Genomic DNA, 27,702 nt, shown 5'->3' with positions numbered 1-27,702 from the left:
TGTCAGCTCCGTCTGGTTTCTGGCTCGCGCTCACAGGCACCACAGTAGTCCGGCTGGGAGCTTGTAGAAATTGGAATAGGTGTAAATAAGATGGCTGTCAGGCCTGTAACCTGACAGAGACACTCAGACAGCTTCAGTCACAACACACACGACAGAGACATACACCGGTGAACAGCAAACACACACACATACACACCTGCCTTGGCATTGCGGATAGGCAGAGTTTAAATGACAGGTAGACAGGCGCACACAGGCTTGGAGACACGCCTTCGAGGGGCTGGAGAGACGGGTCCTAAGTGACAGCAGTAAAGACAGTCTCAAGCAAACAGTGAGGAGACACTTCTAAGTGATGGACACACACGCGCCGCACACTCGGTGGTTAAGTGAAGCTGAAGGGAGCAGTCAGGCAGTGGTAAGGGTTTGTCTGAGCGTTCATCACTTGGTTTATAGAACTGCCATTCACACACACACATATTTCCCCTCTCTCTCAAAGATTGATAGGTAACATGTCAACCTCTATCAGTTCACCTAGAGTCTGAACGCTGTCTCTGCCTCTTTACTTTCTAGTCTTTAAGCACATTTCAGCTTTTTCCTGCTCATCTCAAGCTTATAGGAAAGTATTCAGATTGATTTGAAGATGAACTAACATTGATACCTTTGTGATCCAAAGCCAGGTGGGATTATAGTCGTATTCAACTGTTTGATCTTGATAATAAATACTTTTTAAGACTTACTCCGGTCATCTTTTGATCTAATGTAAAAACATCCCCAGTGGTCTTTTAATTATGATTATGCAACTTTTAGCCAACATTTTAAACACCAGTGTCGTTTTCTAGGACATATTTTGTGGGCGGTAATGTTGGCACAGAGCAACCCCGCCCCCCTTTTCCCTCCCCGTTGTTGAAAGCTCTGTTTATACACACACTTCCGTTAGTGCCTCACACTCCCAACCTAGCGTTGGTGCATCAAAAATGGCGAACAATTTCAGAGCTATCTTGTTCAAAACTGTACAGTTTGAACCAGATGGCAGCTCGGACGAGGAAAACAAAGACGTACATGGATCTAGTCAATTACAAGTGGATGCAAATGGAATTTTAAGCTTAATTTTCTTTATATATATGTCCTCCATTACCAGAAAAATGCTAAAGAACATTTTCATTGAAGTGGGTCTTTAACGCCTTTGTGTCTGTTTTTTCCTGGAATGTCTACAGCACTTCAGAGGTTGTATTTTCTCTTCACAGGAACGGGTTTTGCCACATGTAGTATCAAGGAGAACGCAGCAGACAGTGACGCTGACCTTGATGTGGACGGAGACGACACCTTGGAATACGGCAAAGCCCAGTACACTGAGGCAGATGTTATCCCATGCTCTGGCGCTGGAGAGGATCAAGGAGAAGCCAGGGAAAGGGAGGCGCTACGAGGAGCTGTACTCAAGTACGAAAGGCCAAACCCATTAAATGTAGTGTGCAACTTTCCAAATGTAACGCTGCTGTGCACCCATTGAAATGTATTAACTGTTTTGTTGCAGTGGTGGGATGCCTTCTAACAGAATAACGCCTGAATTCTCCAAATGGGCCAACGATGGTAAGATCTATATCTATTTAACACAGGAAGATCTGCTTGTCTTTGTAGGTTAGTCAAAGCCTTAAATAAATCAAACAAAGGCAAATACTTTGTATTTTTCAATAATTTCTATGACTTTTGGTTATTATTTTTGGCTAAAACTGCTGTTTTTTCCACTTTCTGGCACCTGCTGTCTACTTTCTGAGTGATGGGGCGTAACTGTTTTGTCTCCTTACTTTTTTGTCTCTCGTGGTTGAGCTATTTAAGCGGCGAAGGTCTCATGACGATCCTTGTCATCTGTTTATCTGCAGAAATGCCTTCTACAAGCAATGGGGAAAGCAGCAAGACAGATCCCAGCACCCCTTCGTCTTCGTCCTCCTCTTCTTCTGCACCTCGCACTTGCAAAAACAGCGAGATTGAGAAGTATGTCACAGTTCAAGAAAAACAAAGTCCTGCATACACAGAACTTAAGTTAATAAATACATTTATTCTGTAGTTTTTGCCGTTTTTAATCAATGCTTAAACCCTTTAACCCCAGAGCTTTAGCTCCAGTGTTTACATAACCGTACCTCTTGAACCGGTAATGCAATTCATGTAATTCCAGTGGATTCTGAAGTGGATAAAGCAGCCTTGTTCTGATATGCAACACTTTGTGTTATTATTGTAAATCGGTACAATGGCATTATGAAAAGCAGTTTTTCTCTGCGTCAGAATCCGCAGATTCACATTCATCGTGTAAACGGTTGAGGAGTTGTCAAAGAGGGTGTTTTCTAAAACCCTTTAGAGCTAGCAAGACGTTCTTCTACCCTACGTGTCATGGCTTTCTCTAATTTCTAAGCTTTTAGCCTCTTCCAGTGCCTCTTCTGGGATATGTATAGCAACAAAAAACACATCCGTTGTTACTGAAGAAATATGGTTTCTGCGATGTGAAGAATGTATCTCCTTTATTCCTTTCAAAAAGCAGCAGATACTGTTTCTACAGCCAGACCCCTCCCACATCCTTTACTATTCACAGCACAGACAGCCGAATCAAGTTTCAGACAAAGGTTTCTGGACAAACTCCTCTGCAGAATTAGTTCCAACTGAGTAGTAGTTCGGATTACTTTTAGCGTGGTTTGAAGTAGTTTATTTTCTGTGTTTTGGGTTATTGTCAAAGCTCATCTGAATTATCATCGAAAAATCTTCACCAAAACCAAATGATAATTTAGACCATTGTCAACATTTCGCTACCAAATCCAACCTCATCTGTCAACCTTAAACAACCCAGTGGTGCTCACTTAAAGTGAGTGCACGATCTTCTTTCAGTTTTACCTAACGTGCTACTTCACTATCGAGACGACTCGATACAATTGATCTTTTAAATGAATCCATCAGCACCATGTGGGTGTGCCCACTCCATATTAAATATCAGTAGAGGGGATAATTGGTGAATAAGCAGAGCAGCTTGAAGTTTATTGATCAGAAACAGAGCTGTCAGGCAAGGACTGAGTGTGTGTCTGTAAAGCAGAGAGATGTGTTCAATAAACTGCTTCCTGCAGTCTAATCATCCCGTTTTAGTTTGGGTGTCTCTGCGTCTGCAATTTTGCAAAAGCACTGAAAAGTGTGGGCGTGGTTGTGTTGCTCAGAGACAGGTGATGGATGATGCTAATTGGTCCAAACCTGCCAATATGGTTACCCTTTTTAGTTCGGGTTCTTATAACCTTCTCAACTGGCGACCATTCAACCACCAGCAAAGTAGGGTTGTCAGAATACTTCTTTGACACAGGGCGAAGTTACTTGGGTTGGTTTGAGGTAGAGCCGAATGGTGTGATGATACATTTTGTCTTGAATACAGAAAATATTTATTGGTTTATGTTAAACCCTATTACAACACAGTTTTGCTGATAAAGGTACTAATTTATCTCCAAACACTCCTGAAGTAGCAACCAAGCATGGAGGAAGACAGTATTGTGCCTTATGCACAACTGCCCTTACAGTTGGATACAGGTTGTCTACAGGTGAAAAATTGGCAAATTTGTATGGGACACACCTGTGGCCCTTGTCACGTGAACAACCCGTGCATGCATTTGCGCGTGGTCTGTAAGGACCCATAGTGCGCACCTCTGCGTAAAGGATACTGTATGACAGCATCACCCATACGTCATAAGTGCGTGTAACTTACATTATCCTTACAAATACTTTACGATACACTTAACACAAGCACGACAATGGTACGTTACATTTTCAAGACGTCCGTTCCTTAAGGGAATTGTACAACTATACGGCGCTTCTCTTAAGTTTCAGCCCATCTTGTCTACGGCCCTCTATGCACCTTTAAATACAAAAACCCACAGTGCCCGTACGTATGCATTTGACTAAGGCTTTAGACACATTTTAGACCCCAATAACTTTAAAGATGACCAGTCAACCTAAATCTGAACCTTGTACCTAAACAAAAGTAGCAACTTCTGTTGCATGAATGTGGTTCGGATATTAGAGGCCCAGCTTGGACCAGACAATAGTTATTTGTAAACCATACTGGCTCCCGCTGTTGTGCCATTCATATGTTGGGTCATATGGAATGCAGGGTGCTTGTCTTTCTTTTTTTCTTTTTTATCACCGGGGCATGAACAATGCCAAAGAATCCAGAGAGTCAACAAATAAAAGCCGAAAAAGCAGCATTCAGTGAAGGGATAAGGGTTTACAAAAGTCCATACTCTTCGTCCAGACATTACTGCAACGTTGGCTTCTGCTATACGTTCAATTATTTCAATGCCAACTTGACCAACATGTCTTTCTTGGAAAATGGTTCCACATAAAATAAGTATTTACTGCCTACTAGCTTTGTTTAGGGTATCATTTAAAAACATATTTCAACCTTGCAGTTTTATATAAAACAACCTAACAACTGAGCAAACGCTCTTTTATCTACCATGACTTTTCGACCGTTTACGCAATCAACGTGAATCAGTTTAGTCCGACTTGTAGAAAGGGGGCTTTTGATGTCATCGATTCAGCACTTTATGAATGTAAAGTGAAGTGTTGAATAAAGGCTCAAAGACTTTTTTTTTCCACAAAAGACTCATCTGAGTGACGTTGATACCGTAAGCACTTCCTTACTGTAGTGGAGAAAAGCACGGCTGCTTTAATCGCGTCAACTGTTGAAGAGTTTCGGTAGTCAAAGGAATGTAAACACTGGAGCTAAAACGTTGGGCGTAAGAGGTTAATTGAATTTACAAACATAATTACTATATATTCATGTATTTTATATGAAACTTTGTTCCTCTCACTCAACACGACTGGTCGACAAATACGGTAAAGCAGCTTGTGAACTCAGTGAGCAGAGCATATTTCAAATTGGGAGAAAATACAATAAAACTGACAGAATTTGCTAATATTTTAAGATCAGAGAGATGGACTATTTTTTTCTTTAATAACACTCAGATTAGTAAAGATTTGTTTATTTTTTATAACAAATATTGTCATGAATAGTATAAAAATATTCTAATTTATTTAAGTATAAAGTAAAATATGAAGACAAATACACACAATATTTTCTCCTAATTTTTCTCCATCATACTCGTTGCTGTCTGAGTGTACTGCAGCTTGATGTTGTATTTAAGGATTTATATGCTACCTGGAGGGGAACATGCCCTAATCTAAGTATCCATTTAAAAGTAGCCAACAAGATTGTGAATGATTTCTTTGCAACAAGCAGTCAGCTGCCTTGCTGGAACGATTCCCCGCCGCACTCCTCGCTTGCTGTAAATGCAGGTATTTGTGGAGCTTCTGTGCCCCTCCGTCCTCAAATGAAAATGAGATTTGTCTCATTTCGTTACATTGATACATTGTACCTGTGCCTGTGTGTGAGTGTGTGCGTGAAGCGTTAGTGAAATCTCTATCTGTCTCTGATCCCAGATGGGTAATGATCTGGTCGCCTCCCGGGGCGTCCTCGTTCCCCCGCTCATTCCCCAGCAAAATAAATGAGCTTGCCCCCACCACCACCACCACATACATATACACATACAAGGCCGGAGACGCTTATTCCCCTCCCAAGATAAATGGCCCTTTCAATGCCGCCAATGCGATTGCTGCCAAATTTGGTGCTCCAGCTGGAACAATGCAGAGTGATTTCCATGTGGTTTTTGCAAATAATTGAATCTGTCCTCAATTTGGAAGTGATGAAGGTGGAGCAACCGCTCAAACATGAGTCTACACACACACACACACACACACACACCCACACACATACACACTGCTTAGGCTATCCTGTTGTTATCCACTTTTTTTCTTTTCTGTCTCTTTTGAATTCTCTTGTTCTCTCGTCCCGTTCCGTCTCAGTTCCATTCAGGTCCTTCCAAGATTTTTCTGAACAGCTAAGCACTTGCTTTTGCGGCCTTGTATGCGAGCGCTCAGAGACACACAGCCCTCGGCAGAGGCATGGGAAATCAATAGTGACTTAAATGTTTTATCATGGTGTGTCAGTGTAGTTAAGACCTAAGTTAACAGGGTGCAGCACAGAAAGGGGCTCCAAAGGGATTTGCAGCTGCTGCTTGTGCAGCACATATATATGCCAGAGGTCTATTTCCCAACACGGACAATGAGATCACCACACAGAAGTGAACACATTAATTAAAATATCTGTATTTATAATATATCTAGGATATGTATTTATAATTGTAGTTTTTAAGTATAAGTTGCAGTTTTTTTTTGGATGGTTTTGCTGGGGGTGTGACTTGTATGTAATTTATTATTATTATTATTATTTATAATGGCAACAACCACTAGAGGGCACTGTGGGTATCAATATTTGCTACTGACAGCAACGCAGAAAAAGAAGCGCTGCTCAGTCTTATGCCAGGCAATACAGACAATGAAGAATTTAGTAACTAGAAGTGATATAAAGGGTGTGTTTAGGCTGGACATGTATGGTTTGCTTTAAGTGAACCAGCGTTTGTTTCCCCCGATAATCTGGGGGGGGGGGGATTCAGTTTGAATGAACACCATGGTCTGTGCTTAGAGCAAAACAACTGGACCAAATTTCCCGTCGTTGGGGCCATTATGGGAGTTGGTCTCTTCCTACTCTGTTTTACATCCCCATACTGGCACCATAGTCGGGACAACCACGACGATGACACACAGCATGTCATTGAAATGTGGTAGGAAGAATGCATAATTGTTAAAACAACTTTAAATGTGACACATATTGCTTCTCACAGTGTTTTCCCAATAATCTATGTCATAAATACCTCACAGCGTACCGTCTTAGCCGTTGCCTCCTCACTACCGCCTTATTTAGCTCTATTTTTCATGGAGCTAAAGAAGTATCAATGTGTTATAATTGTGAAGCGTGCTTACGTCTATTATTGTTATGTGTTCCGTCTTTAAGATTTGCCTTTCAAGATAAAATGTCCGTTCTTGTTCTCGTATTTTGTTAAATACATTTCTCCCAAAGGTGAAACTTATACTCCAGTGTGACATACATACATATGATTTTTTTCCTATTCTTTATTTATTATATAACTCTGGAGCGACTTACAGTCCAAAAAAATAAGGTTATCTATATAAGTTGGTTAATTGTGTCGGTTTCGTATCTTGTGCTGAGAGGTAAGCTGAACGGGGCCGAAATGTGGAAAGACAACAGATAAAGACACACAGCTGATTGAGACGGATGGCCGAGCTGTTCCGCCGCACACACGCAGTCGTGCTAATGAAATGAGAAATGGCCCCACACACATTGGGGATAGAGTGCTAACTAGAGGGGAAGCAAAGCCATCCATCTATCTCTGTTGAGCCTTCCTTCCAGCTTTTTGCTCCAGGGTTGATTTGATACCCAAAGATACCAGTTTCTCTCTCTTTTCACCACACACAGTGTTGTTTAGAAGAGAAGCAAAGTTGTATGATAGTTTTGCAAATTAAATATCAACCTGTCAATGTTGCTAGTTGGCGCACAGCATACTCTCAAAAATACACAACTTATAAGCAAAAACATTACTCCACCAGGGATAGGGCAATTCCAGGCCTCAAGGGCCGGTGTATCTGCACAATTTCCAAATAACCAAGCCTTACTCATGACTGATTACCTGTTTTAGGTGTACCAAGCCAATTAGAGCATGCCAGAGCAGGGCATGTTGGAAAACATGCAGGAATGCGGCCCTTGAGGCCTGGAGTTGCACATCCCTGCTATACATCATACACATAAGATAGTGGAACCCTGTGATCACATCCTGCATTGGTCTAATTTGACGCCAATTTTTAATCTGAGAGACAACATGCAAACTCCTTGCATAAAGATCAGGGTTCAAACCACTCCTGTAATAAAAAAAGGGCCGGTGCCACAGCATAAGCATGTCTTTTTGTAGGGGGTATCCCTGCCAAAATACCCAATTCATCTCATTTTAATTCACAAGTTTACATCTACGTTTTTTTTCTTCTGTCTCCTAAAGAAAAATTTACCACCTTCTTCTTAACTGACTTATTATTTTATTTTATTTTATTTTTTAGCTTGAACTGAACTGTACACAACTTTGGGATTTCTTTGTCTCTCGTCTTGACTTCTGCTTTTGGCGCTAAATAGTCGGTCTGCATTCTCACCATCATGAACTGCACCAGAATTCAGAACATGCTTTTATCTGTGCCAGACTTTGCCTACTTAGTCTAAACATGAGTTTAGACGGACGTTTGCATCACTTTACACAAAAGTAAATCTGATTACTTTAGTTGCCAATCTGCAAAAACCAAGTAGCACGTTGTTGGTTTTGGCTTTCAAGTTTTGTCATCAGTAATCAGGCTGGCAAAAGCTACAAATTTTCTCGTTTTTTTTTTTTTTTTACATGCAACTGCAGTATTGATACTATACAATCCTCACCCATTTAATCGGTTGTCTCATTTATTTCGTTTTTTTTTTTTTTTTTTTTTTAACTTTTCCTGGTTAGGATGCATTAGGCCCACTCAAACCTGTGTCATACACACTTACAAATGCATTCAGTAAAAAACCCAAGGCAGTCCTTTGTTGAGTTTTGTGCTTGCGCATGAAACCCTGAACATGCTTAATCTTGGAAACTAAATAGGGTCAAGTCTGGATAGTTTTTTTGATAGGAGACTGTCTGGGACTACTAAGGGGTAGAGATTTTTCCAGCCACGTGGGGCTACTTTCTTGTGTTTTCAGTCACCTGTCCCAAATCCGGTAAATGCAAAGCACTGAATCAGAAAGGGCATCCGCTACAAAATCAAAAGCTTAATTATATGATGTAAGAGAATGTCTGACTGATCCGTGAGGGAAAAGGGATTTTTTTGAGTAGCTGAGCCACACAGAGGTTTATTAGAGCCAAGTGTGTAAGGTTTAACCCTGAACCAGCTCTGTCCAGTCCAAGCTCCACTGATGCTTTATAAGCTAGCAGGCTAATCAAGGCTAAATGTCTTTTTACAAGCTCGGCACTAATAAGGGGAGAGGGTAAAGCAGTTTATAGGGCACAGGGGCGGGGATTCAGGCTTGGTCTTTACCAATAGCATGAAGATGACAGGGACAAGTTGGTGCAGATGAGTTGTTCATAAAGTGCAGGAAATAGAAGTAACAAGGACACTTGGGGTGAAACGGAAACAAAAAAAATATTGATGATGCTAATATTCCGCCTCTACTCATGGGAACATGATTCTAGATACACATTCATCATATCAGGAAAAAAGTAATTTGTTCAAAAAGACTACTTTTCATAAATATGGCCATTCAGGAAAGAATATTTAATGAATGCATATCTCTTGTACCTTTTTTCCCCCACTAATTCTCTGCTACACTTGTGGCTTCTTGGGGGACTTTTTGTAGTCTGACTTGTCAAGGATTACTTTCAATTAAGTCCCTTACATTTAAAAAGTTTTGAATTTGTGTGGAATATCTCAATTGATTAAGAGTTATATTTTCAGCTGCAAAAATAGACTGAAAATTGTTATTAAGTTTTAAGCTACGTTCACATCGCCCTCTGGAACGTGCGTTCAAGCGACCACTTTTAATAAAACATCTATGGAAAACCTTTATCGGGATACATTATTTTTCTTTTTTAGTTTTGTGGAAATCTGCTTGGTTTATATCTAGGGAAAAGACATATCTAAGCTGAGCAGTTTTAGGAGAAAGATGCATAATTCTCATTAAATCGTAGTATCACCAGCAATTTAGCTTTTAGCTGCAATTTAGGTCAACAAGCTCGACAATAGATTAAGTATATGTTACTCAAAAGCTGTTGCCCTAATCATGTTTTTATTTTAATTGGTTCTTTAGAGAAAAATGACAAAAGTTCCTTTTTTATTTCCTCTAACTGCCCTTTTCTGCTGTTAGGAGATGCAGCAAATGAAGCCATTTTTAACAGCACACACAAACACACACACCCACTTACTACAGTCTTTTACTCGCACCCTCTCCCCCTCCCTTTGTGCTTGTCCTTCCCCAGCCAGATCAATACCATAGATCAGCAAGCTATCAAGCTGCAAAATGACCACATCACCATAAACACACACTTTCCTTTCAACACACTCGTACACACTACCATTGGATCTTGTCAGAGAGCGAGCGGGAGGCCATAACAAACATCATCTGGCTCGTGCGGTCCCCGTCTCCCTCCTCTGAGCTGTCATCGGCGTTGTGGTCTGTACGTCGTCTGTATTGATTTAGTTATGGCTGCTTGATATGCTGCTGGACAGTGTTAAATGCACATTTTCTCTAATCATGTTGCGCATTAGTCAGTTGTTGCTGAAAAAGCAGGGAGGGTAGTGTGAAAGATGGCAGGATTTGGGTGTCCAAAAATAAAAGAAAAATGAATGCAGGGAAATAAACAGACACAGGTGCTGAAGAGTGAATGCACGGTGCCATGACACTGAATTGTTCATTTTTGGAGAAATGCTTTGCAGAGGAATAAGGGCTTGTGCACAAGTGTAACTGAAATGGTTGGCTGTGCATCTTCTTCTGGTCTAGGGTTACAGAGGAGGAGTCCACGGCTACTACGATGGAGGCTTTGAAGGCCAGAATCAGAGAGCTGGAGAAGCAGATACTACGAGGAGACAGATACAAGTGTCTCATCTGTATGGTGAGTCCATGTGATTGCTGAATGCTTAGTCATAACAGAAAGCCTCTATTCTGTTGTCCGGAATTGAAAAATTACATTCAAATCCCATTTATTAACACAAACAAGTAAAGTAACAGAATAATCACTGTTGGTAATTGGTTTCAATTTGGGGTGGACAGAACATGGAAGGAATGGAAATGTCTAGGACAGGGGTGCTCACACTTATTTGGCATGTGAGCCACGTTTGAGTCGACAATGTCCTGAAGATCTACATGTATATATATATATATATATATATATATATATATATATATATATATATATATATATATATATATGTATATATGTCGACAATGTCCTGAAGATCTACATGTATATATATATATATATATATATATATATATATATATATATATATATATATATATATATTTCCCATTTAAAGTATTAAATATATATATACATATATACCATTGGTACATGTTTGTCAGTTATTTTTGTCAGTTACATGTTTATTTGTATATTGTTGTTTATGTACTGATAATTAAAAATTGCACAGTGATACTTACACAATGATACTTTTTTCTTAACAAATGAGGCGTTTTATTTTGCGGGGAGCGTGGCATTTCAAAGGCGCTGATGGCTCCGTACGGAGCGCGTGCCACAGAAAACACTGCTTCGTTAATGAGCTCGTACTTATCGGGCGGGAACCGCAGAGCCAATAGCAGGAGGACACACAGCGGCTCGGGCTTCAATCAACACTCCGGTTGTCCGGAGTGGTCTTCTGCCGGGGACTTGACGTGCCGCGGGAAAGAAAGGGACTTTCTGATAACGGACAGAATTTGCGCTCAGTGTATTTAAACACGCATGTGCAGTGACATATGTATCAGAGGATGTCCGATTGGCCGTTGTGCATGTCAATCAAGTCCCGTACTTCTCAGTGAGGATTTTGATTGGCAGGTGGATTTTTTTTTAAGTACATTTTTATTTTTTGGGTTATTTGTCTTTGCTGGCCTGCGATCTACCATCATGTATTCGAAGATCTATTGGTCGATCGCGATCGACGTAATGAGCACCCCTGGTCTAGGACTACGAAACCACCTCTATCTTTATGCCTCTTTTCTTCTAAATTGTAATATTCCATCAGGGATTTTGCTGTCATTATCCCAGTAGATAACCAAGCAGGTGCAGTAAGATCATTCATATTTCCTTTGCTATAGATATGCAGGTTTAAACCTAAAACTTTCTGTGGGTCACTCCACAACTTTGCAACAATGTACTGTTTCAACAAATACTGGATCTTCCTTGTTTGGGCCAAAAAAAATGCAGAAATATGAACATTTTTGACGTTTTCGATTAACATTTTGTTCATTACTGTTCTTCAAGATAAGGTGTTTTTTCTGCCGCTGGCTTGACGTTGTGTTGCATCAGTCTGCATGACATCTTCATCACGAAAGGTTGACTGTTGCCGTTGTGATGTGATCAGAACTGCATGGCTGTGTATTTTGATTGGATTATCTAACATTAGTAATAATAATTTTGAGCTCATCTTTTCTTTTTTTACATCTGATTCATAGCAAGCACAATGTATATTGCACAAACGAAGATGTAATCTGATTTTTCTTGGTTATGAATATGTATTGTTTGCTGCCAATCGTTTTCATTAATAAAGGTTAGGAAGATTACCGAAACTGAGATTTATCAGAAATGGCTACCGTTCTTCCCTGATTTTCCACTAAATTCTCCGTAACATCAGAAAAGTTGCAACAAATAATTACATAATAGGCGCTGCATGTCTTGAGTAGGATGATGGATGATGATTTAAATAAAGGAGTTTGGTATGGGTTGCTGGAAATCGAGGGGGAGAAGCACAGCTATGGTTCACTGCAGCATCTGATTAGAACCCCCCCCCAGCATCCCTCTCTCTTCGTCCCTTCTTATATTATCCGTCCGGTCAAACGAAAGACTGTAACAGATGTGAGTAAAATCAATAAAGTTTAGCCTAAATTACAAAAGGGGTTTATTTAAATATACTCCAAGTGTATCCAATGTTTCATAACCCCTATTGTAACAGTAAAGTAAGGGGCTTTCACCTCTCATCTGTCTGCTCAGCTGTTGGACAGGACAAGTTAAAAAGAAATAACTTCCAGAAAATGTTTAGTTGAACAGAGAAACACTAAAGTGAACTAATTAAGTCGTTTTAAACGCAATAACCAGAAAAAAGCAAATACATCTTTTATCTGCATGGATTAAAGTATGGCTTTAAACGTATCGGAAGTTTCTGAGATTCAGTTGTGCTCGAAATAGCTAATATTTTAAAAAGTGGTGCTACATGTCTGCATTTTTTCTAGACATAGTCTCTTGGTCTAGTTGGTAGATCACATGGTGTTTTTTGGCTTGTAGTACTGTATTTTTAGCACTACAGGGCGCACCAGATTATTTACCCCACTGTCAATGAACGGTCTATTTCAGAACTTTTATCATGTTTGAGGTGCGCCGGACTATGCGGCGCATTAAGCGAGACAAAAGAGGCTGAGAAAATTCCGTCAGTCAGACTTTATTAACTGCGCTCAGTGTAACTCTAGAAGTTGTTTGAAGCACACTACCTATTAGCCACGTTAGCGTATTCACAATATTTGTAACTGTTAATCTTTTTTGAAAGGCGTAGAAAAAACTGATGTCGCTTAAAGAAACATTTCTGTACTATGCTAACTCCCAACCTTGCTAGTAACACATGAAAAAATATGTCTGATACCGCTAAAACAAACATTACTTAACTACGCTTACTACCAACATTGCTAGTAACGCGTAAAAGAACAGACCGACACCGCTAAAACAAACGTTCCATGACTACGCTAACTCTCAACCTTGCTAGCAACACGTAAAAGAACTTAAATGCCCAATCAGCAGTTATACCTTTCTGGCTGTGATGCACCCGCACTGGCGTCAGCATAGTTTGCCGGTACTCTGTACCGCTGTGTTCACAGTTGTGCCTTTCTTTGTGTGTAAAGCGGGTAATTACCAACGCCTGCACTTCCCAAAGGTTGCTGGGTGCCCGAGGTGACACGAAGGGCAAGGCACGGCGATCGATCACTCACTGCCCAATGGAGGCATGGCTCTTCTTAGCTCATCTGTCACTGTCCTTTATCTGTCACACCAACCAGAGCTTACACAGAAACACAAATATGTCCACACACACCCGCATCTTCACTCTAATCTGTCTCTGTCTGTCATTAAGTTGTCTCTGTGCTCCCTACCTGTCACTTTGTCTGATCTAAAAGTCATCTGATTACTCACTGGTTGGCAGGGTGGGGCGGTTGTAGAGGTGAGGGGCTGGCGAGATGCATTTTGAAGATGGACAAACACTTTTAGCAACATCTGTACTGTTTACATCAGATTCATTCAAATATTCAACGAGGATTTGTATGTTTGTACACGATTTCTCACCTGATATCTATTATCTGATATGAAACCATATTTTCAGTGGAACTCTACCGCCCCCCACTGGGCAAAATTATCATTACAATTTGATATACACATCTTGTTTTATTTTTCATGTGAATCCAAAGACTCACATTTATTATCACTGTTTAAAGCTCAAAACATTTTATTTTAAATGTCTATTTTGCCATTACACGTGAATTCTGTAGAAACTAATTCATTTGTAGACCCTCCTTGCAAGATCCTATTCACAGAGGAGGGAGGTTTATACTGAGCTCAACTGCAGTTTAAAGGAGGGATTTTATTTATTATGACAACATTTGTGCTGCTACTTTCACTTGATTGGAGGATTTAAATCAAGTCATTTCTTTTATATGTGTGTTCAAGTCCACCAGCTGTTTTATATAAAGTGGTCAATATTCGAGGCAAAATTATGGCATGAAGAGGAATGCATGAATATATATTCTTTCCTATCTTTACTTACTTATTAGTAGCAGTTTACTGCAGCACAGACTGTTTTTAAAAACAGGGGAAAAACTTTGATTTTCAGATGGCAAACTGCATAAGAGCAAAGGGACGCAGTATTGAAATCCACTTAAAAAAGTGGTTTGTTCCAAGAGTTTTGAGGTAAAAGTAGTTTAAAAAAAACACTCTTGGTTTAAAAAAGCGTTTTTTTAATTTGACCAAAACGTCTGATTGGATCTCCTGCATCTTTACTTACTGCTGCTTACTGCTCATGTTTTCAGTGACCCAGCTTGAAGCTACGCAGTGTTTCCATTGTTAGTTTAGAGGCAAAAGAATCGATTCTGCATTTTTAGGCAAAGTGGAAGGATACATCACCTCATCAGTACGTTTCTGTGCAGTTCTGTTTGTTTTGTAGACATAAGGGATAGTTCAGCTCTGTCATCAGCCAGAACGGAGTCGGATTATGTCGACTGTTCTGTGTGGATCATAGCTTCATCCCTCTTGCTGAGTCTTTGTGTGTGTGTGTGTGTGTGTCCACATCAGTGTGTTGTTTTTTTCTAAGCACTGCGTTGTGTTTGCGTGATCAGGACGGCTCGATGATTCGCTGCCACCTTTCGCACCCCTCTCCTCTCCCACCCCCACCTCCTTCCGCAGAGAAAGCCTACTATCCAGTCAGGCGCAGAGATCAGGAGCATAGGGGCGTGGCCGGGGTCCCGGGCACTGGCCAATGAGGTCGGAGAGAGGCAAGCTAAGTCCCTCCCCCTCGGTCTGTACTGTCTGTACAGGGGCCTTGTGATTGGTGGCTACGGCAGCAGCATAAAGAGGCTCCTCCCACAGCCCCTACGGAGGGTAAGGCACTTCCTCCCTCCTCCCCGCCCTCCCTCGCCCCAATCTCCTCCCCTCACCCCTCCATTCCTCAGTCACCTTTGCGTTCTTTTCGAAACGAAAAGAAATGAACCTTCGCTCATTGGTGTCCTCCTTGTGCCCGCCTTCTTCCATCGGTCGTTGCCTGCTCGGTGTCATGTCGGTGTGCGTTTGTGTTATCTCCAGGCTGCCGGCTCAACAGCGTGCTGCCTTGCTTAGTGGTTTCATGGCTGCTGACTGCATCACTCCATAAATATTGGTCTGTTGTTGTGGTTAGTGGAGAAATATGGAGCTTTGATTGTGTCGTGTTGTCCCCGACAGGTGTGGGGAACTGAAATGGGTTTCATGGTTCCGCTTTTTGTCTCCCTCTCTATCTTCCAGGACTCGTACACGATGCCCCTCACCTCCATCCAATGCTGGCATGTTCATTGCGAAGAGTGCTGGCTCCGGACTCTGGTATGTTCAAACCAAACACGCACAGACGCCTTCCCCTTTCCTGCCCCCCCCCCCCCTCACTTATTGCAAACTCATTTCATAGCCAGTGAGTTTCTCTGTGCCCCGTGGGAGACCGACCAGAGTGGAGTCCTGTTCTCCAGGCGGTCTCAGTCGGAGCTCAGATGGAACGGGCCCCCAAAGGCTTGTTAATGTGTTACAATAAAGTGGTCGACTCTAACCTTATATGTAATCTATGCTCGCCCTCAGGCTTGGGATGCACACGCCTCCAACTTTGTTGGTTATTAGTTAGTCTAATATATTCAGTAGAGTAAAATTAGCGATGGCTAATGTGGTTAATGGACCGTAGAAGACAACAGGGTTCCTTTTGCTCGAAGGATAAACAGTCTTCTTTCTCTCCCAATTTCTTTGCAACCATTTTGAATTCTATATTCTAATGGGATTTCTCCACTAAGCATCATCAGACTTACCCTTTTGAAGGACGCACCCAAATGCAAGTTGCGTTTCGTGAGACAAGAAGTTGTCTGCAACACAAAAAAAAAAAATAGGTAAACAAATATTATTGTGTCTACGCCAACTTGTAGGGATGGGTGAAAAAAAATCGATTATTAGATGCATCAATTACGATCTATAAAAGATTCGGAATCGTTTTATGAATTTTAAATAATTGAAAAACGTACATAATTTAAAGTAAAAGTAATGAGCTGACAAACACAGCTGGCCTTGCAGATCGCGTCATACAACCGGCCCGACTTAAGTGGATCAAAGTCACGCTGTGTCCAAGTTCTGTCAGACTGAACATATACAAATGGAGGGAACGCAACAAATTTGCCAAAGCCCATTTTATGGTTCCATCTGTTTTAGTGCTAATGGCTCTAACCAGTTCTGCTGCGAGCACTTCCAACCGTCTAAAAAGAAACCCAATAGAGAGGCCAAGCCAATAATGAAGTCAATCCGAGCTTTTCTAGCGAAGGACTTGAGACCGTACTCTGTGATGGAGAATGAGGACTTCCAAATGTTGCTCCATATGTCCCAGCCGAGACACAGCATCCCTTCCCGTCGCTTCCACATCCACACCCAGCTCAATATTCTGAGACAAAAGCTAAAGTCAAGGCAGCAGTTGTGATAGCCAACAGGATAGCGTTAACATGTGACGCTTGGACTTCAATCGCCACAAAATCCTAGAATCTCGTGTCCTCCAAACTCAGAGAATAACTGGATCGCACACTGAAAGCTGCATTTATAATCGCTTCATAATCCAGTCGTTGCCTCAAGATTCCCACCCCTACAAATGCATGTTATGTGTTAGGAACACATGGACTCATGACTGCTACACGTTAGCCACGTTAGCATATTCCAAATACCTGTAACTCCCAAAAAAACAAAAATGAAAACTGATGGATAGCAGTAAAACAAAGGTCACCGTGTAACTCTGCTAACTCCCAATATTGTTTGGAACTCCTTTGACAGCGCGCTGTGTGTCTGTCAAAGTCGCTTCAACATCACTAAACACAAGCAGAAAATTAAATATAAATGGATTAATTCTGGTCTCATAGTGCTAAAAGTGTGTCACATCTGTCTAAACAAGGGAAAAAAAGCTCGTGAAATCTTTTCAAACAATCATAGCTGCTGATAAATACAGATTATTTACTACGTTCCTACAATACATCGACATATTTTGAAAAGCTTTTACTGTGGAAGGGAATGTCATATTTAGCTACCTGTTTTTTTTTTAAATTGTGTTATTATTTCTTTGGGTGTTTGTACTTCAGGTTTGTTTAAAAGATTCCCAGCAAACCTGCAGAAGTTTTTATATTAGACTGAAGAAATCGCCGTTCAACTGGTTTAAGCAACAAAATCTTTGCCCGTTGAAATCGCTGTTAATGTTTCCCAGCATCTAAGAGAAACACTTGTTGTTTTTTGTGCCTTTTGTTTGTGTGCATGCAGACTGGTTTGCTGCAATCAGGGGTCTCATGCGCGGGGCATTAAAGCCCGTAGCCTGGAGGCCCAAATAAAAATGCAAGTGGCGGGCTGATCAAAGTAAATGCAGACAAATCTAGTTAACTCCAGCCGCTTACTGCTGGAATGAAAAAGGCAGCTGGTGCACAGCTTGACAGCTACACAAACACCCACGTTGTGCCCTCACAATACAGACGTTTGACAGGATTACACAAAGGTCATTACCCTGACCTATAAGCAACTTTTTTCAGTTGCTGTTCTTTTTTGATTTATTTTTATTTTTTTATAAATATTATTTTAGTTCTTCAGCTGATTCCTGGCTGTTTAAAATGATTAAAGAGGCTTTGTTGCAAATCCAGTTTCAGCTTGAGTTTTATTTAAAAAAAAAAGAAATTTATAGTACACACCTGTTTTAATTCATGAAAAATGAAGTGCATCCACTGCTCCCTCCAAGAAAGTCATAGTTTTTTTTTTCTTCTTCAAAAAAAAATGTATTTGTAAAATGGTGTAACAAATACAAAAAAAAAGAATAAAAAAAAAGGTGTTTATACAAATTTACATCCTGGTTACCTGAAGATACATAACCTCTTTTTGTAATAGTAAAACCTGTCCAACCTGTCCTTCAGCTCTCATCTGCTCACTCAGTTGTTGGACAGAGCAAGTTAAAAAAGAAGAGGAAAAAATTGTAATGTGGTGTAGAAAAAGCACGATCAAGCTCCAAAATATGAAGGGTCCTAATTACGAAATACTTGTACTGGAAATGTGTGCAGCCTTAAAGACCCACTCTGAACATGATTTGATTTATTGTTAAAGCGTTTCCATTGACCTTTTAATCATGATTATGCTGCAGAGTGGCAGGAATTCATTAGAAGTTCCTTGGGCGGAGCTTGTGGGCATTTTTGACATCACAAAAAAGCTTTTTATTTAATTTTTATTTTTCAAACTTGTTTTTCTTTTATCTGCATCTGATTCCCAGTGATTTGAATGACTGCAATTTAAATATATAAGAAAAATTCCATGTTAAAAACACAAGTTTCATTCGATTGGACCTTTAAATCAAGTGAGTCCTCGATTTGTCTTGAACACATTACCGCACCATGTGGGGGAGGTTTCAAATGTGGAATGAGAAATGACCGTCCACTCGTCGTTCTCTGACTGTAGAGGACAGGAAATGCATGAGTCCGCTGAAACCTAGCAGTTAGCAGCCAGCTTTAAACCAAAGACGGCTGTAGGAAGTTTGTGCTGGAGACCACCCAGCCACAGTCCTGTAACACTGTCGGCTTCTCAGCTGCCTGTTATCACCTGCTGCTTTACTGCCGATGGCACACGATCAAAGCTGCACACGAATAAAACCCAACCATTTCAACCCACGCTGCAGGAAGTCAATTGTTGCCGCACTCTGTGTGCAAATCGTAAAACGCACAAAAATGACTGATTGTGTTATAAGACTGTAGCGTCCGTCCTAATTGTTCCATCTGTTTATCACAGGGAAACAAAAAGCTGTGCCCGCAGTGCAACACCATCACCTCGCCCGGAGACCTGAGGCGCGTCTATTTGTAAAGAGCACAAGCCTGCCTCCGCGTCCCCCCTCAGTCCATTCCTCCATCTTGGATTTCATCCTCCATGTTTGTTTGTTTGTTTTTTTCCCTCTCTTCTTGTGGACTGGAATCTCTAAAGTTTCCTAGAGCAGAGACATTTTTGGGACACTGTTTGCTCTTGGTGGAGACTGACGCGGGATCTCGATTCACTCTGGCATCGAGGAAAAAGACACGAGGGTCTCTGCTAAACTCGACCCTCATCTGGTGGCTTCATGCTGCTGGAGATGAACCTAAAACAAACTTCTTACTACAGACTTTCAGGAAAAAAAATGAAAAAAAAAACATTGATTTTTCCTGCTTCTTTGTAAAATTCCAACAGGACCAGGCGCTACGATAACTCGATGGAATGCTTCTTTTTCTTTTTTCTTTTTCTTTTTTGTTTTTCTTTCCTCCCACTTTAGAGTATGTACAGAGAAAGAGCGGGCAGGTCCACGGAAATTGAGCTTTTGAACCAAACTGAGAAACAACAGGAAGCCTTTCATCTCCACACGCTTCTCGCCTCTCGGCCTTTCCTTCATTTGTGGTGTTTTAGTGAAGTAAACAAAATTTTCTTCCCTTCAAGATGCAGTGCAAGCACATGTAATATAGTTCTATGTATGTTTGCAATGTTGAGTGTAAATGACATAGAGTTCTCACATAAACATCACCATCTAAGGACAAAATGAAGTATAAAGTAACAAGTCAGTTTTTTTGTTTTGGTTTTGTTTTCTAAGTTGTAAGAGTTTTCCGAAAAATGCTTTTAGGACAAAAAAAAGAAAAAGAAGGCCTCTGTATTTTTGAAGAAAAAAATCCATCAAAGTTTTATTTCATTGTACAGGAATGAAAAACAAAAAACAAAAAACTAGATGGTTGCAGTTTAGGTGGTGTAATTTTTCTGTAAGGTACCCTGAAAAAACTTGATCTGACCGAGGCGACGTGGCTGAGGACAAGATAACCGACCCAGACATTCTGCAGTGGAAATGGATTCGGCTCTTGTTCCTGTCATTAGGGGCTGCAAAATGCTTAGATCAAATCCTTTATACATTTTTTAACCCTTTCTTTCTTTTTTTTTCCTCCGTCATTGCGCTATGCTGCAAATTAAGGCCCAGAAAGGGCAGGTTCTTTCCAAACACACGCAGATGAATGAAAGCTCTTGTAAAGAAGGATGTCCCAGGCTGAACTGGCAATCTCCTGAACTCTGCAGCGCCCCCTATCCCTCCTTTACAGCAGCAGCCAAGGTGGTGGTGGTGTGCTTTGTGTTTGTAAAACTATGTAATCTGTGATGTCTGTATCGTTGTAAGAAATACTGGAAAAAATGGAAAATAAAACCTCAAAAGTCCACGAGTGGGTCGGTTTAAACAGCGTTTTTTTGTGATTAAATATGTTTGTTTTTTTGTTGTTGTGAAAGTCAGTTGTTTGTTTCTATCTGAATCCTAAGGTTAGCTTGACTCAGACTTTAAGAGTAATAACGTATTTATAGCCTTGTAGTGTACAAAACATGTATGTTTTTAACTTTAGGGGCATAGGAAAACTATTACAACTGTTAAAATATGAGATGAAATACTCAATTATTTTTAAATATGATTTTTTTAAGTGTGTTTTTTTTTTGTCAATTGAAAGTTTTCAAACAAGTTTTGTGGCTAAATGCGAACACTGACCTGATTACAAAATAAATGTCCGGGTAAAACCTGTTTAGCACAGAGGTGGCCAGATGCTGATATGGGCTCCTGGGAAAAATGACAACATGGCTTAGACTACGTGATACCTGATTGTGCTTCTTTGTGCAATAATCTGGCAAAGAAGAGTGCAACTTCAAAACCAAACTTCACAATAGTCCCCCCCCCCCATTGTACCGCAAATTTATTGTTATCGCAAATCAAGCTGTGCAATATGCATATCGCAATAGAAAGCGAAAATTGCAATAAATGGTTACCTAAAGTGTGCTAAAGCAATCTTATGGTAGCTAAAGCATTTAACGAATCAAATAAATCCTTTTATGCATTTGACCAATCGGATGGACCCCTTCACATTGTTGACCAATCAGATGGAGCCTTTTTATGTTAGATGTTCGTCTCCTATGTCGACGAGGGTCATTTGGAGTATAATTTTTAAACTGTTTCAGTGAGATGGGAATGATGTTATTGGTTGTTTTGCTCTATGTTTATATACCGCAAATTATATTATCACAATATTAATCACCAATATCGCATATCGCGAGTTTTCCTCATATCGTGCGGCTCTACTTCACAATATAACTGCCCTTTGAAGAAGAGGAATCTATGAGAAGGCGCTCCACACTGACTCATAGAACTCACAGAAAGTCATTACTATGATGCCTGTATTTTAAATGTCTTTGAATAGGTGGATGTTTGTGTTTACTGGGACATCCTGTCCTAAAGCTAGGTTCACTCGGCCTTTCAAGGAAACATCCAATCAGGGACTAAGATTTGGTAATGACAAATGGATGGCATCCCTTTTCGTTCATGGAAGTGCCAACTATTTGAAGATGGATCATAAAGGAGAAATTAATAATTGCAGTTTGTGTCCTGATAGAATTCTATGACGCCAAGTCTTTCGTAACCCTTGTGCTATCCTAGGCACTTTAACATTGGGAGTGGGGTCATCTAGACCCACTAGACCAGGGGTCGGGAACCTATGGCTCGCGAGCCATATATGGCTCTTTTGATGGTCACATGTGGCTCGCAGACAAATCTTTAATTATAGTTTTTTTTTTCATTAGACCAGTCCTTCTCGGGCGCGATGCGATGTCAGAGGCGCGCAGTAGTAGCAGTGCTTAGAGAGAGAAATCTGCGCCAGCGCTATCAGTTACTATTATCTATTATTTCACAGAGTTTGTACCAGCTGGAAACCTGTGAATTGACGTGCCTAAAACTGCGCGCTCCCGTCTCTGAGAAAGAGCGCGCAGATGCGGGGACGGGATGTGTGAGGGAGAAAGCAGAGGGTGGGGCTGAGGTGTTGTGGGGACAGGCAGCAGGTGAATCGCGCAGGGATTGTAAAAACGTAAAACCCGCTTCCCATCACTCACTGCAGCGTGTGAGTGTGTGTTTGGCTCCCCGTCTGCATGTGAGCAGTCTGTCTCACATCTACAGAACATTCAGACCTACGATGACGTTTAAAGTCTCAACGCCTGAACGAAGCAGAAACTCACCACGTATCAACCAGACTAGACCATCAGCAAAACTACCACGAGAAATACTCATCATTTATTAGCAACAGAATAACAATGTTATTAAAAAGAATCCACAGACTTATTTTACTTTAAAAATGTTAAAATTAAATCAAATGCACACATTCATTTGTATATTTAGTTTTAAACAAATTGTCGCGGACTGACTTGGATGGCTGTTGGGCCGCGTTAAAAGTTCTGGAGTTCATTGAACGCGTCAAGCAGAGATCTGATTGGCCCTCAGTTCTGTCGTTCAGCCTGTTGTTAGGTAGTTTGGACCAATGGGGTTCAGCTATGGGCCGAATAAGGGAAATGGGAGGGCTGCAGCGGGAGCAGGGGAATATAAAGTTGGGAGAAGCGCTCTCGTCTCGGCGGGAGAGATTCAGGAGTTGCTGAATTAATTGAAGGGCGTTTGTTGCGGTCTGCAGTAATCGGAATAAAGAACTTTAAAAGAGGTTAAGTCTCCGTGCCTCAGTGTGGGGAAAGGACACTACATTATTGTATGGCTCTTTCGAAATTAAATTTCAAAATATGTGGCATTTATGGCTCTCTTGGCCAAAAAGGTTCCCGACCCCTGCACTAGACAGTGCTCTGAACCTTTTTTCTTCAATGATTTGTGATCTTCACTGGTGTCCATGGATTACATGAAATCTTTCCACCTTTATCCACCTTTGCCATGGTAGGGAGAACACGTCAAAGTAAGGGTGGGGTCATCTAAGATAGCACAAGGGATTTATCGGAATGGAGCTGTGAAAGAAAAAGTCCGGAGCAAGATTGATGAGATTTTCACCACTTTGACGTTTCAGACTAAGCTTCTTTTGACTGTTGTAGCTGGCGTACATGCGCTGGTTTCAGGTGTACTGTAAAGAGATTGACCATACAAGCGCTGAGGATTTTTGGGTTGGCCGGGCCTGTAGAGGGTCAAAGACAGGAGCAGCCGTATCTTAAAGTGAGCGCAGGTTTGCCGTTCCCATTGAGGCTTGTGTGGCCACCTAAACTGACGTCATCACAATGGAATGCATGATCATCATGCGTGTGTGGTAAGTGCATCGTAAAGTACACCATACTCTCGTATGGGTGATGCTGTTGTATGGTGGCCATTGACGCACAGTAGTCATTCGGTGCATGTACTAGCTCCTTACTGAGCGCAACCACGGGGTGTGCAGGTAATTTGAAAGTGCCCGTAAGATGTCCACACCAACTAGACTCAGATTGTCTTATAATTTAATGTATCTAATGCACTCAATTCGTGCTGAATGTAAGAAACACACAGGAGTGGCCCCCTATAACTTGAACAGCACTAATGGGCTCATTGCGCAGGGTTTGGGAGGATTTAAAATTAGAAAAATCTGAACTCTTATACTTCACCTTCACTTACCCTTACACTGCAACCTGTCACCCACAGGATGCCTCACCATGCGGTCTACCACCTTGCTTCTTCCCGTACATGTCCTGTACAGGTTTACCCATTTTTGTGCCTGCAGACAGCCCATATCCACCTGTACAGGCAATTGAGACCACTGCTAGGTTCTCACCGAGTATGTGACGTGCTTTTAAGAATGACGGCGCGTTTGGCATACGATGTTCACACTGGAAGAGTTGGAAGAGGCTGGGTGTGTACTGTCAAAGCGGTGCAGATCTCCTGAATCTTGCTTCAGGCTTCTTCTTTCTCTTTTGCAGCTCTATTCCTATGTATCAAAGACTTGTCGTAGAACAAATCCCAATTATTCATTTCTCTTCCATGATCCATTTTCATATAGTTGGCACTTCTGTACATTGAAAAGGGATGTCATCCATACATCACTACCAAATCCAAGCCCCTGACTGGTCAAAGTCGCACCTGGTTTTACTTCCAACGCACGCTATACGTTTGGTACGTAGAGCCCGAAGACGAGCGTAGAAACTTGCGTAGATGGCTGGAACATGAGAGATTAGAACTCAGAAGCCCGGTACACGCGTTCACATAGACTTTTGTTTGGATATGGTCGCTTGAACGCACATTTTCAAGCCCGATGTTAACGTAGCATAAGGCCTTTTCTGGATGCGTACTGCTGATGAGCCTTTAGCACAGGGTAATGATAGACTCAAAGCAGCCTTTTTTGAAACTGTTTTTCTGTCCCCACTTGCAGCAGAAATGCCAAAACTTATAGTTTGATTGTAAAGGCCCTATATATAAATGACTGCCCCCACTTTTAGTGTAAGATTTAGTCGCTGCTGGTTGGCATTTAATGTTTACGGGAGCCTTTTACTTTCATCAGATGCAGTACAAACTAAGAGCCAGTTTTGTGCCATAAGAGGAAAAAGTGTCAAGAATATTGTGTCTATTCTGTCAGATGGTTGTCAGGGCGACTCGTTAAAGCGAGTGTTGTCAGATGCTAATAAAAATTTGTTGCTAGGAAGGAAGTCACAGCAGGGGGGGGGGGGGGGGGGTTGCTGCCCCTAAACCCAAACAGCTCCGCATCAAGACCATCGTGTCTGTACTTTAGTCTTCTAGTGTCATCCAAAACACGGATTTGATGACATTGCCTCAATCAAACAGTGAATACACTCACTAAAACCCAACTTCTTTTCTTCACAGAGAGCAAATGAAATAATCAGGGTGCACCCCGACCATCTAAGGGACCTGAACAATCATTCACCACTCTATAAAATCCCGCCTCTGCTGTGAGACAGCTGTCAGCTGATATCCAGATGGTGTTTGTGCATTTGCCTGCAAGCTGCAGCTAAAATATGTTCAGCAGACGCTTCCAACCATCAGTCCTCATTTAGGAGCTGCCTGTAAAATTAATTAGCAAGATTTGCTGCTGTATAATCTCTCATAACTAGTTTGCGCTCAGATCTGAATCCAAGCCTCGAGGTGTGGCCTTAATAGGCCCCAACCTTCAGCCTCGCTCTGCCAGCGCTCCTGATAAACACTGTCAGATGCCTGTAAAAGAAGTTAAAACCAGCAGGAGATAAGCATTGTGTGTTTTTCTACACATAAACCCAACAACCCACTCAGTACCGGAAATCCTTCCCACCCAATACAATAACATGGACAATAACTCACAATGCCATAGATAACCTTTGCACATTCTTTTTTTGCACATCTTTTTACCTGCACTGTCTGTAAATAGCTTTTCAAATTATACCACCTTATTTTTTACATTTATATCACTTTTTTTTGTTTTTTATATTATGCTTATTCTTTTTTTCTCGTATATTTACAATGCTGTCATTTGCTAGGGTAGCGAAGAAATTTCAATCAATAAAGTAAGTCTGATTCTGATTGTGTAACACACATTGGCATGTTAGTCATTGTTATTTTCTTCTTGCAAACAGAAATTGAAGTTGCTGACTGAATCCATTCATTGTGGAATGTCAGTATTCTCTGTCTAAAATAGTAGACTGAACAAATAAATAAATATAAATGGTCAATGTGCTCTATCTACTTCACAAAAACAAAAACAGATGTCGTGGTGGTGATGTGCTGGTTTGATATGAGCTTTTGATTTGTTTGACTGGTTCTTGTGATTTGAAAAGATATCAGTAACAGTAGAGTTTTATTTTGAGTTTTTTTCATTTTAATAAAAATATTAATATTCATATTCTACTTCTGTTTTTTAAACAAAAATTGTTTAAAGAATAAATGACTGGTTTAACCCTAAAGCATTCCTATTATATTTGACACACAGATTTTCTGTTTTCTGCCCTGTAGTCCATCCTCATTCCACTGGGGGGCAGTAGAGGGACTTTTTTCCGGTTATTTCAAAATGGCTGCTTCCGTTTGACATTTGGCGGAAAAAATATGTAGTCAATACAATAAAAATTCCCACAGATTTATCAAACTCATTACAGAAATGATGAAACGTGTAGATAAAAAAACAGACAAAGAAAAACAACCACAAACACAGTCAAATCACATTGGCTTAATTAAGAACAGTGATCACTAACTAAAGTCAAGAAGAGCTTGATTTACTGCTTGAAAAGAAGAGGGAAGACGCAATCTCATATTATCCCACCCCTGCTGAGTTAATTCATTTTAATAGTTTTACATAGTTTTTTAATCCGGTTCTGATCAGATAGGTTCTTTTCAAGTTACAAAATCAAGTGCATGTTGATGATTGATTATCTTCAGAAAACATTCATTCATGATTTCAGTAAACAGTACACCCACACACCATGTCACAGATAGGTAATAGTCATTGATTATAACTTTGCAGATCAAGTTTTTTTTTTTTTTTTCTGGCATCCTTCTGTCTTTAGAGACAATGGAGTCTGCACCTGGGTTTTCAGCTCGTTGTTGGGCAGGGGGTCTGACTGTGGCTGGATAAGCCAATCCAGGAGCTGCAGCTCCTGCCACACTGGCTGCCAGTGTGGTCCATAGTGGGTACGATGGCAGTGGTGGGCTGGGTTCTCCGCTGTTTGCGGCTCTTCCTTTCCTCACACTGGATCTCTCGGTTCTTCTCACCCTGCTTTATGCCGGTTACAACGTTGGCACGCCAGCTAGGGCGGTCGGAAGGTGCTGTTTCGAGATCTGCTGGGTTGATCATGCATGACTTCAGATCCCATTTGCAAACATCCTTGTTGCGCAGGGCGGGTCGTCTGGTTGGCCGTGTTCCATGTCCTTTGGGATGCGGCCATCGTCCATTGCGCACACATGTCCGAGCCAGCGCAGGCGCCTATGGGAGAGGATGGCAAAAAGGCTTGACATGCCCGCCTGGGCCAAAAGATCAGTGTTTGAGATGCGATCCTGAGGTTGGGCATGTGGAAGGCGTTCAGGCCTTGCTCTTGGTGCATGTACAGGGTCCAGGCCTCACTGCCGTACAGAAGGGTGCTCAGCATGCATGCTTGATACTCCTGCATCTTTGTTTAGAAGGTCAGCATGGGGTTGTCCCAGACACGCTTCCCTAGGCGGGACATAGTAGTTGCTGCTTTGCCTATCCTCACATTGAGCTCGGGGGCCAAAGTGCAGCTGCTCTATGCCACCATGGCGTCTTCCCCGAGAACCGTAATCAGTTTTTAAATGTTTGGAAGGGAATGGTCTCCAAACTGCCCCCAAAACGTTCCAGCCAGACCACTTTGCTTACTGCCCAAACCACTGGTCTGCACTGGACCTTCAGGACGAAGGAACACTGAGGGCTTCAGTTCAGTACCTTTGACTGTAAATGAGAAGTGAGTG

At 41.3% G+C, this 27,702-nt stretch overlaps 1 protein-coding gene across 11 annotated transcripts in view; it reads left to right on the top strand.

The window, feature by feature from the left end:
• The window catches only part of rnf220a (ring finger protein 220a), a 191,885-nt gene extending 171,172 nt beyond the window's left edge, over positions 1-20,713 (top strand). For 6 of the 11 annotated variants that reach the window (XM_078935523.1, XM_078935521.1, XM_078935520.1 and 3 more), the window contains 6 exons: positions 1,242-1,434; positions 1,529-1,584; positions 1,875-1,986; positions 10,505-10,616; positions 15,747-15,821; positions 19,266-20,713. In XM_078935523.1, coding sequence (XP_078791649.1) covers positions 1,242-1,434; positions 1,529-1,584; positions 1,875-1,986; positions 10,505-10,616; positions 15,747-15,821; positions 19,266-19,337 — 620 coding nt within the window. In that variant the 3' untranslated portion in view covers positions 19,338-20,713. Of the gene's footprint in view, positions 1-1,241; positions 1,435-1,528; positions 1,585-1,874; positions 1,987-10,504; positions 10,617-15,155; positions 15,351-15,746; positions 15,822-19,265 lie in introns of all 11 variants that reach the window. The other 5 variants (XM_078935517.1, XM_078935516.1, XM_078935515.1 and 2 more) reach the window with 2 other exon arrangements.
• Positions 20,714-27,702: the final 6,989 nt, after the last annotated feature.

Source organism: Oryzias latipes, chromosome 17 (assembly GCF_053564925.1).
Source record: "Oryzias latipes strain Hd-rR chromosome 17, Olatipes_Hd-rR_3.1".
Lineage (NCBI taxonomy): Eukaryota > Metazoa > Chordata > Actinopteri > Beloniformes > Adrianichthyidae > Oryzias > Oryzias latipes.
Note: the sequence above shows the minus strand (reverse complement) of the source record. Positions and strands in the feature narration are given on the sequence as shown.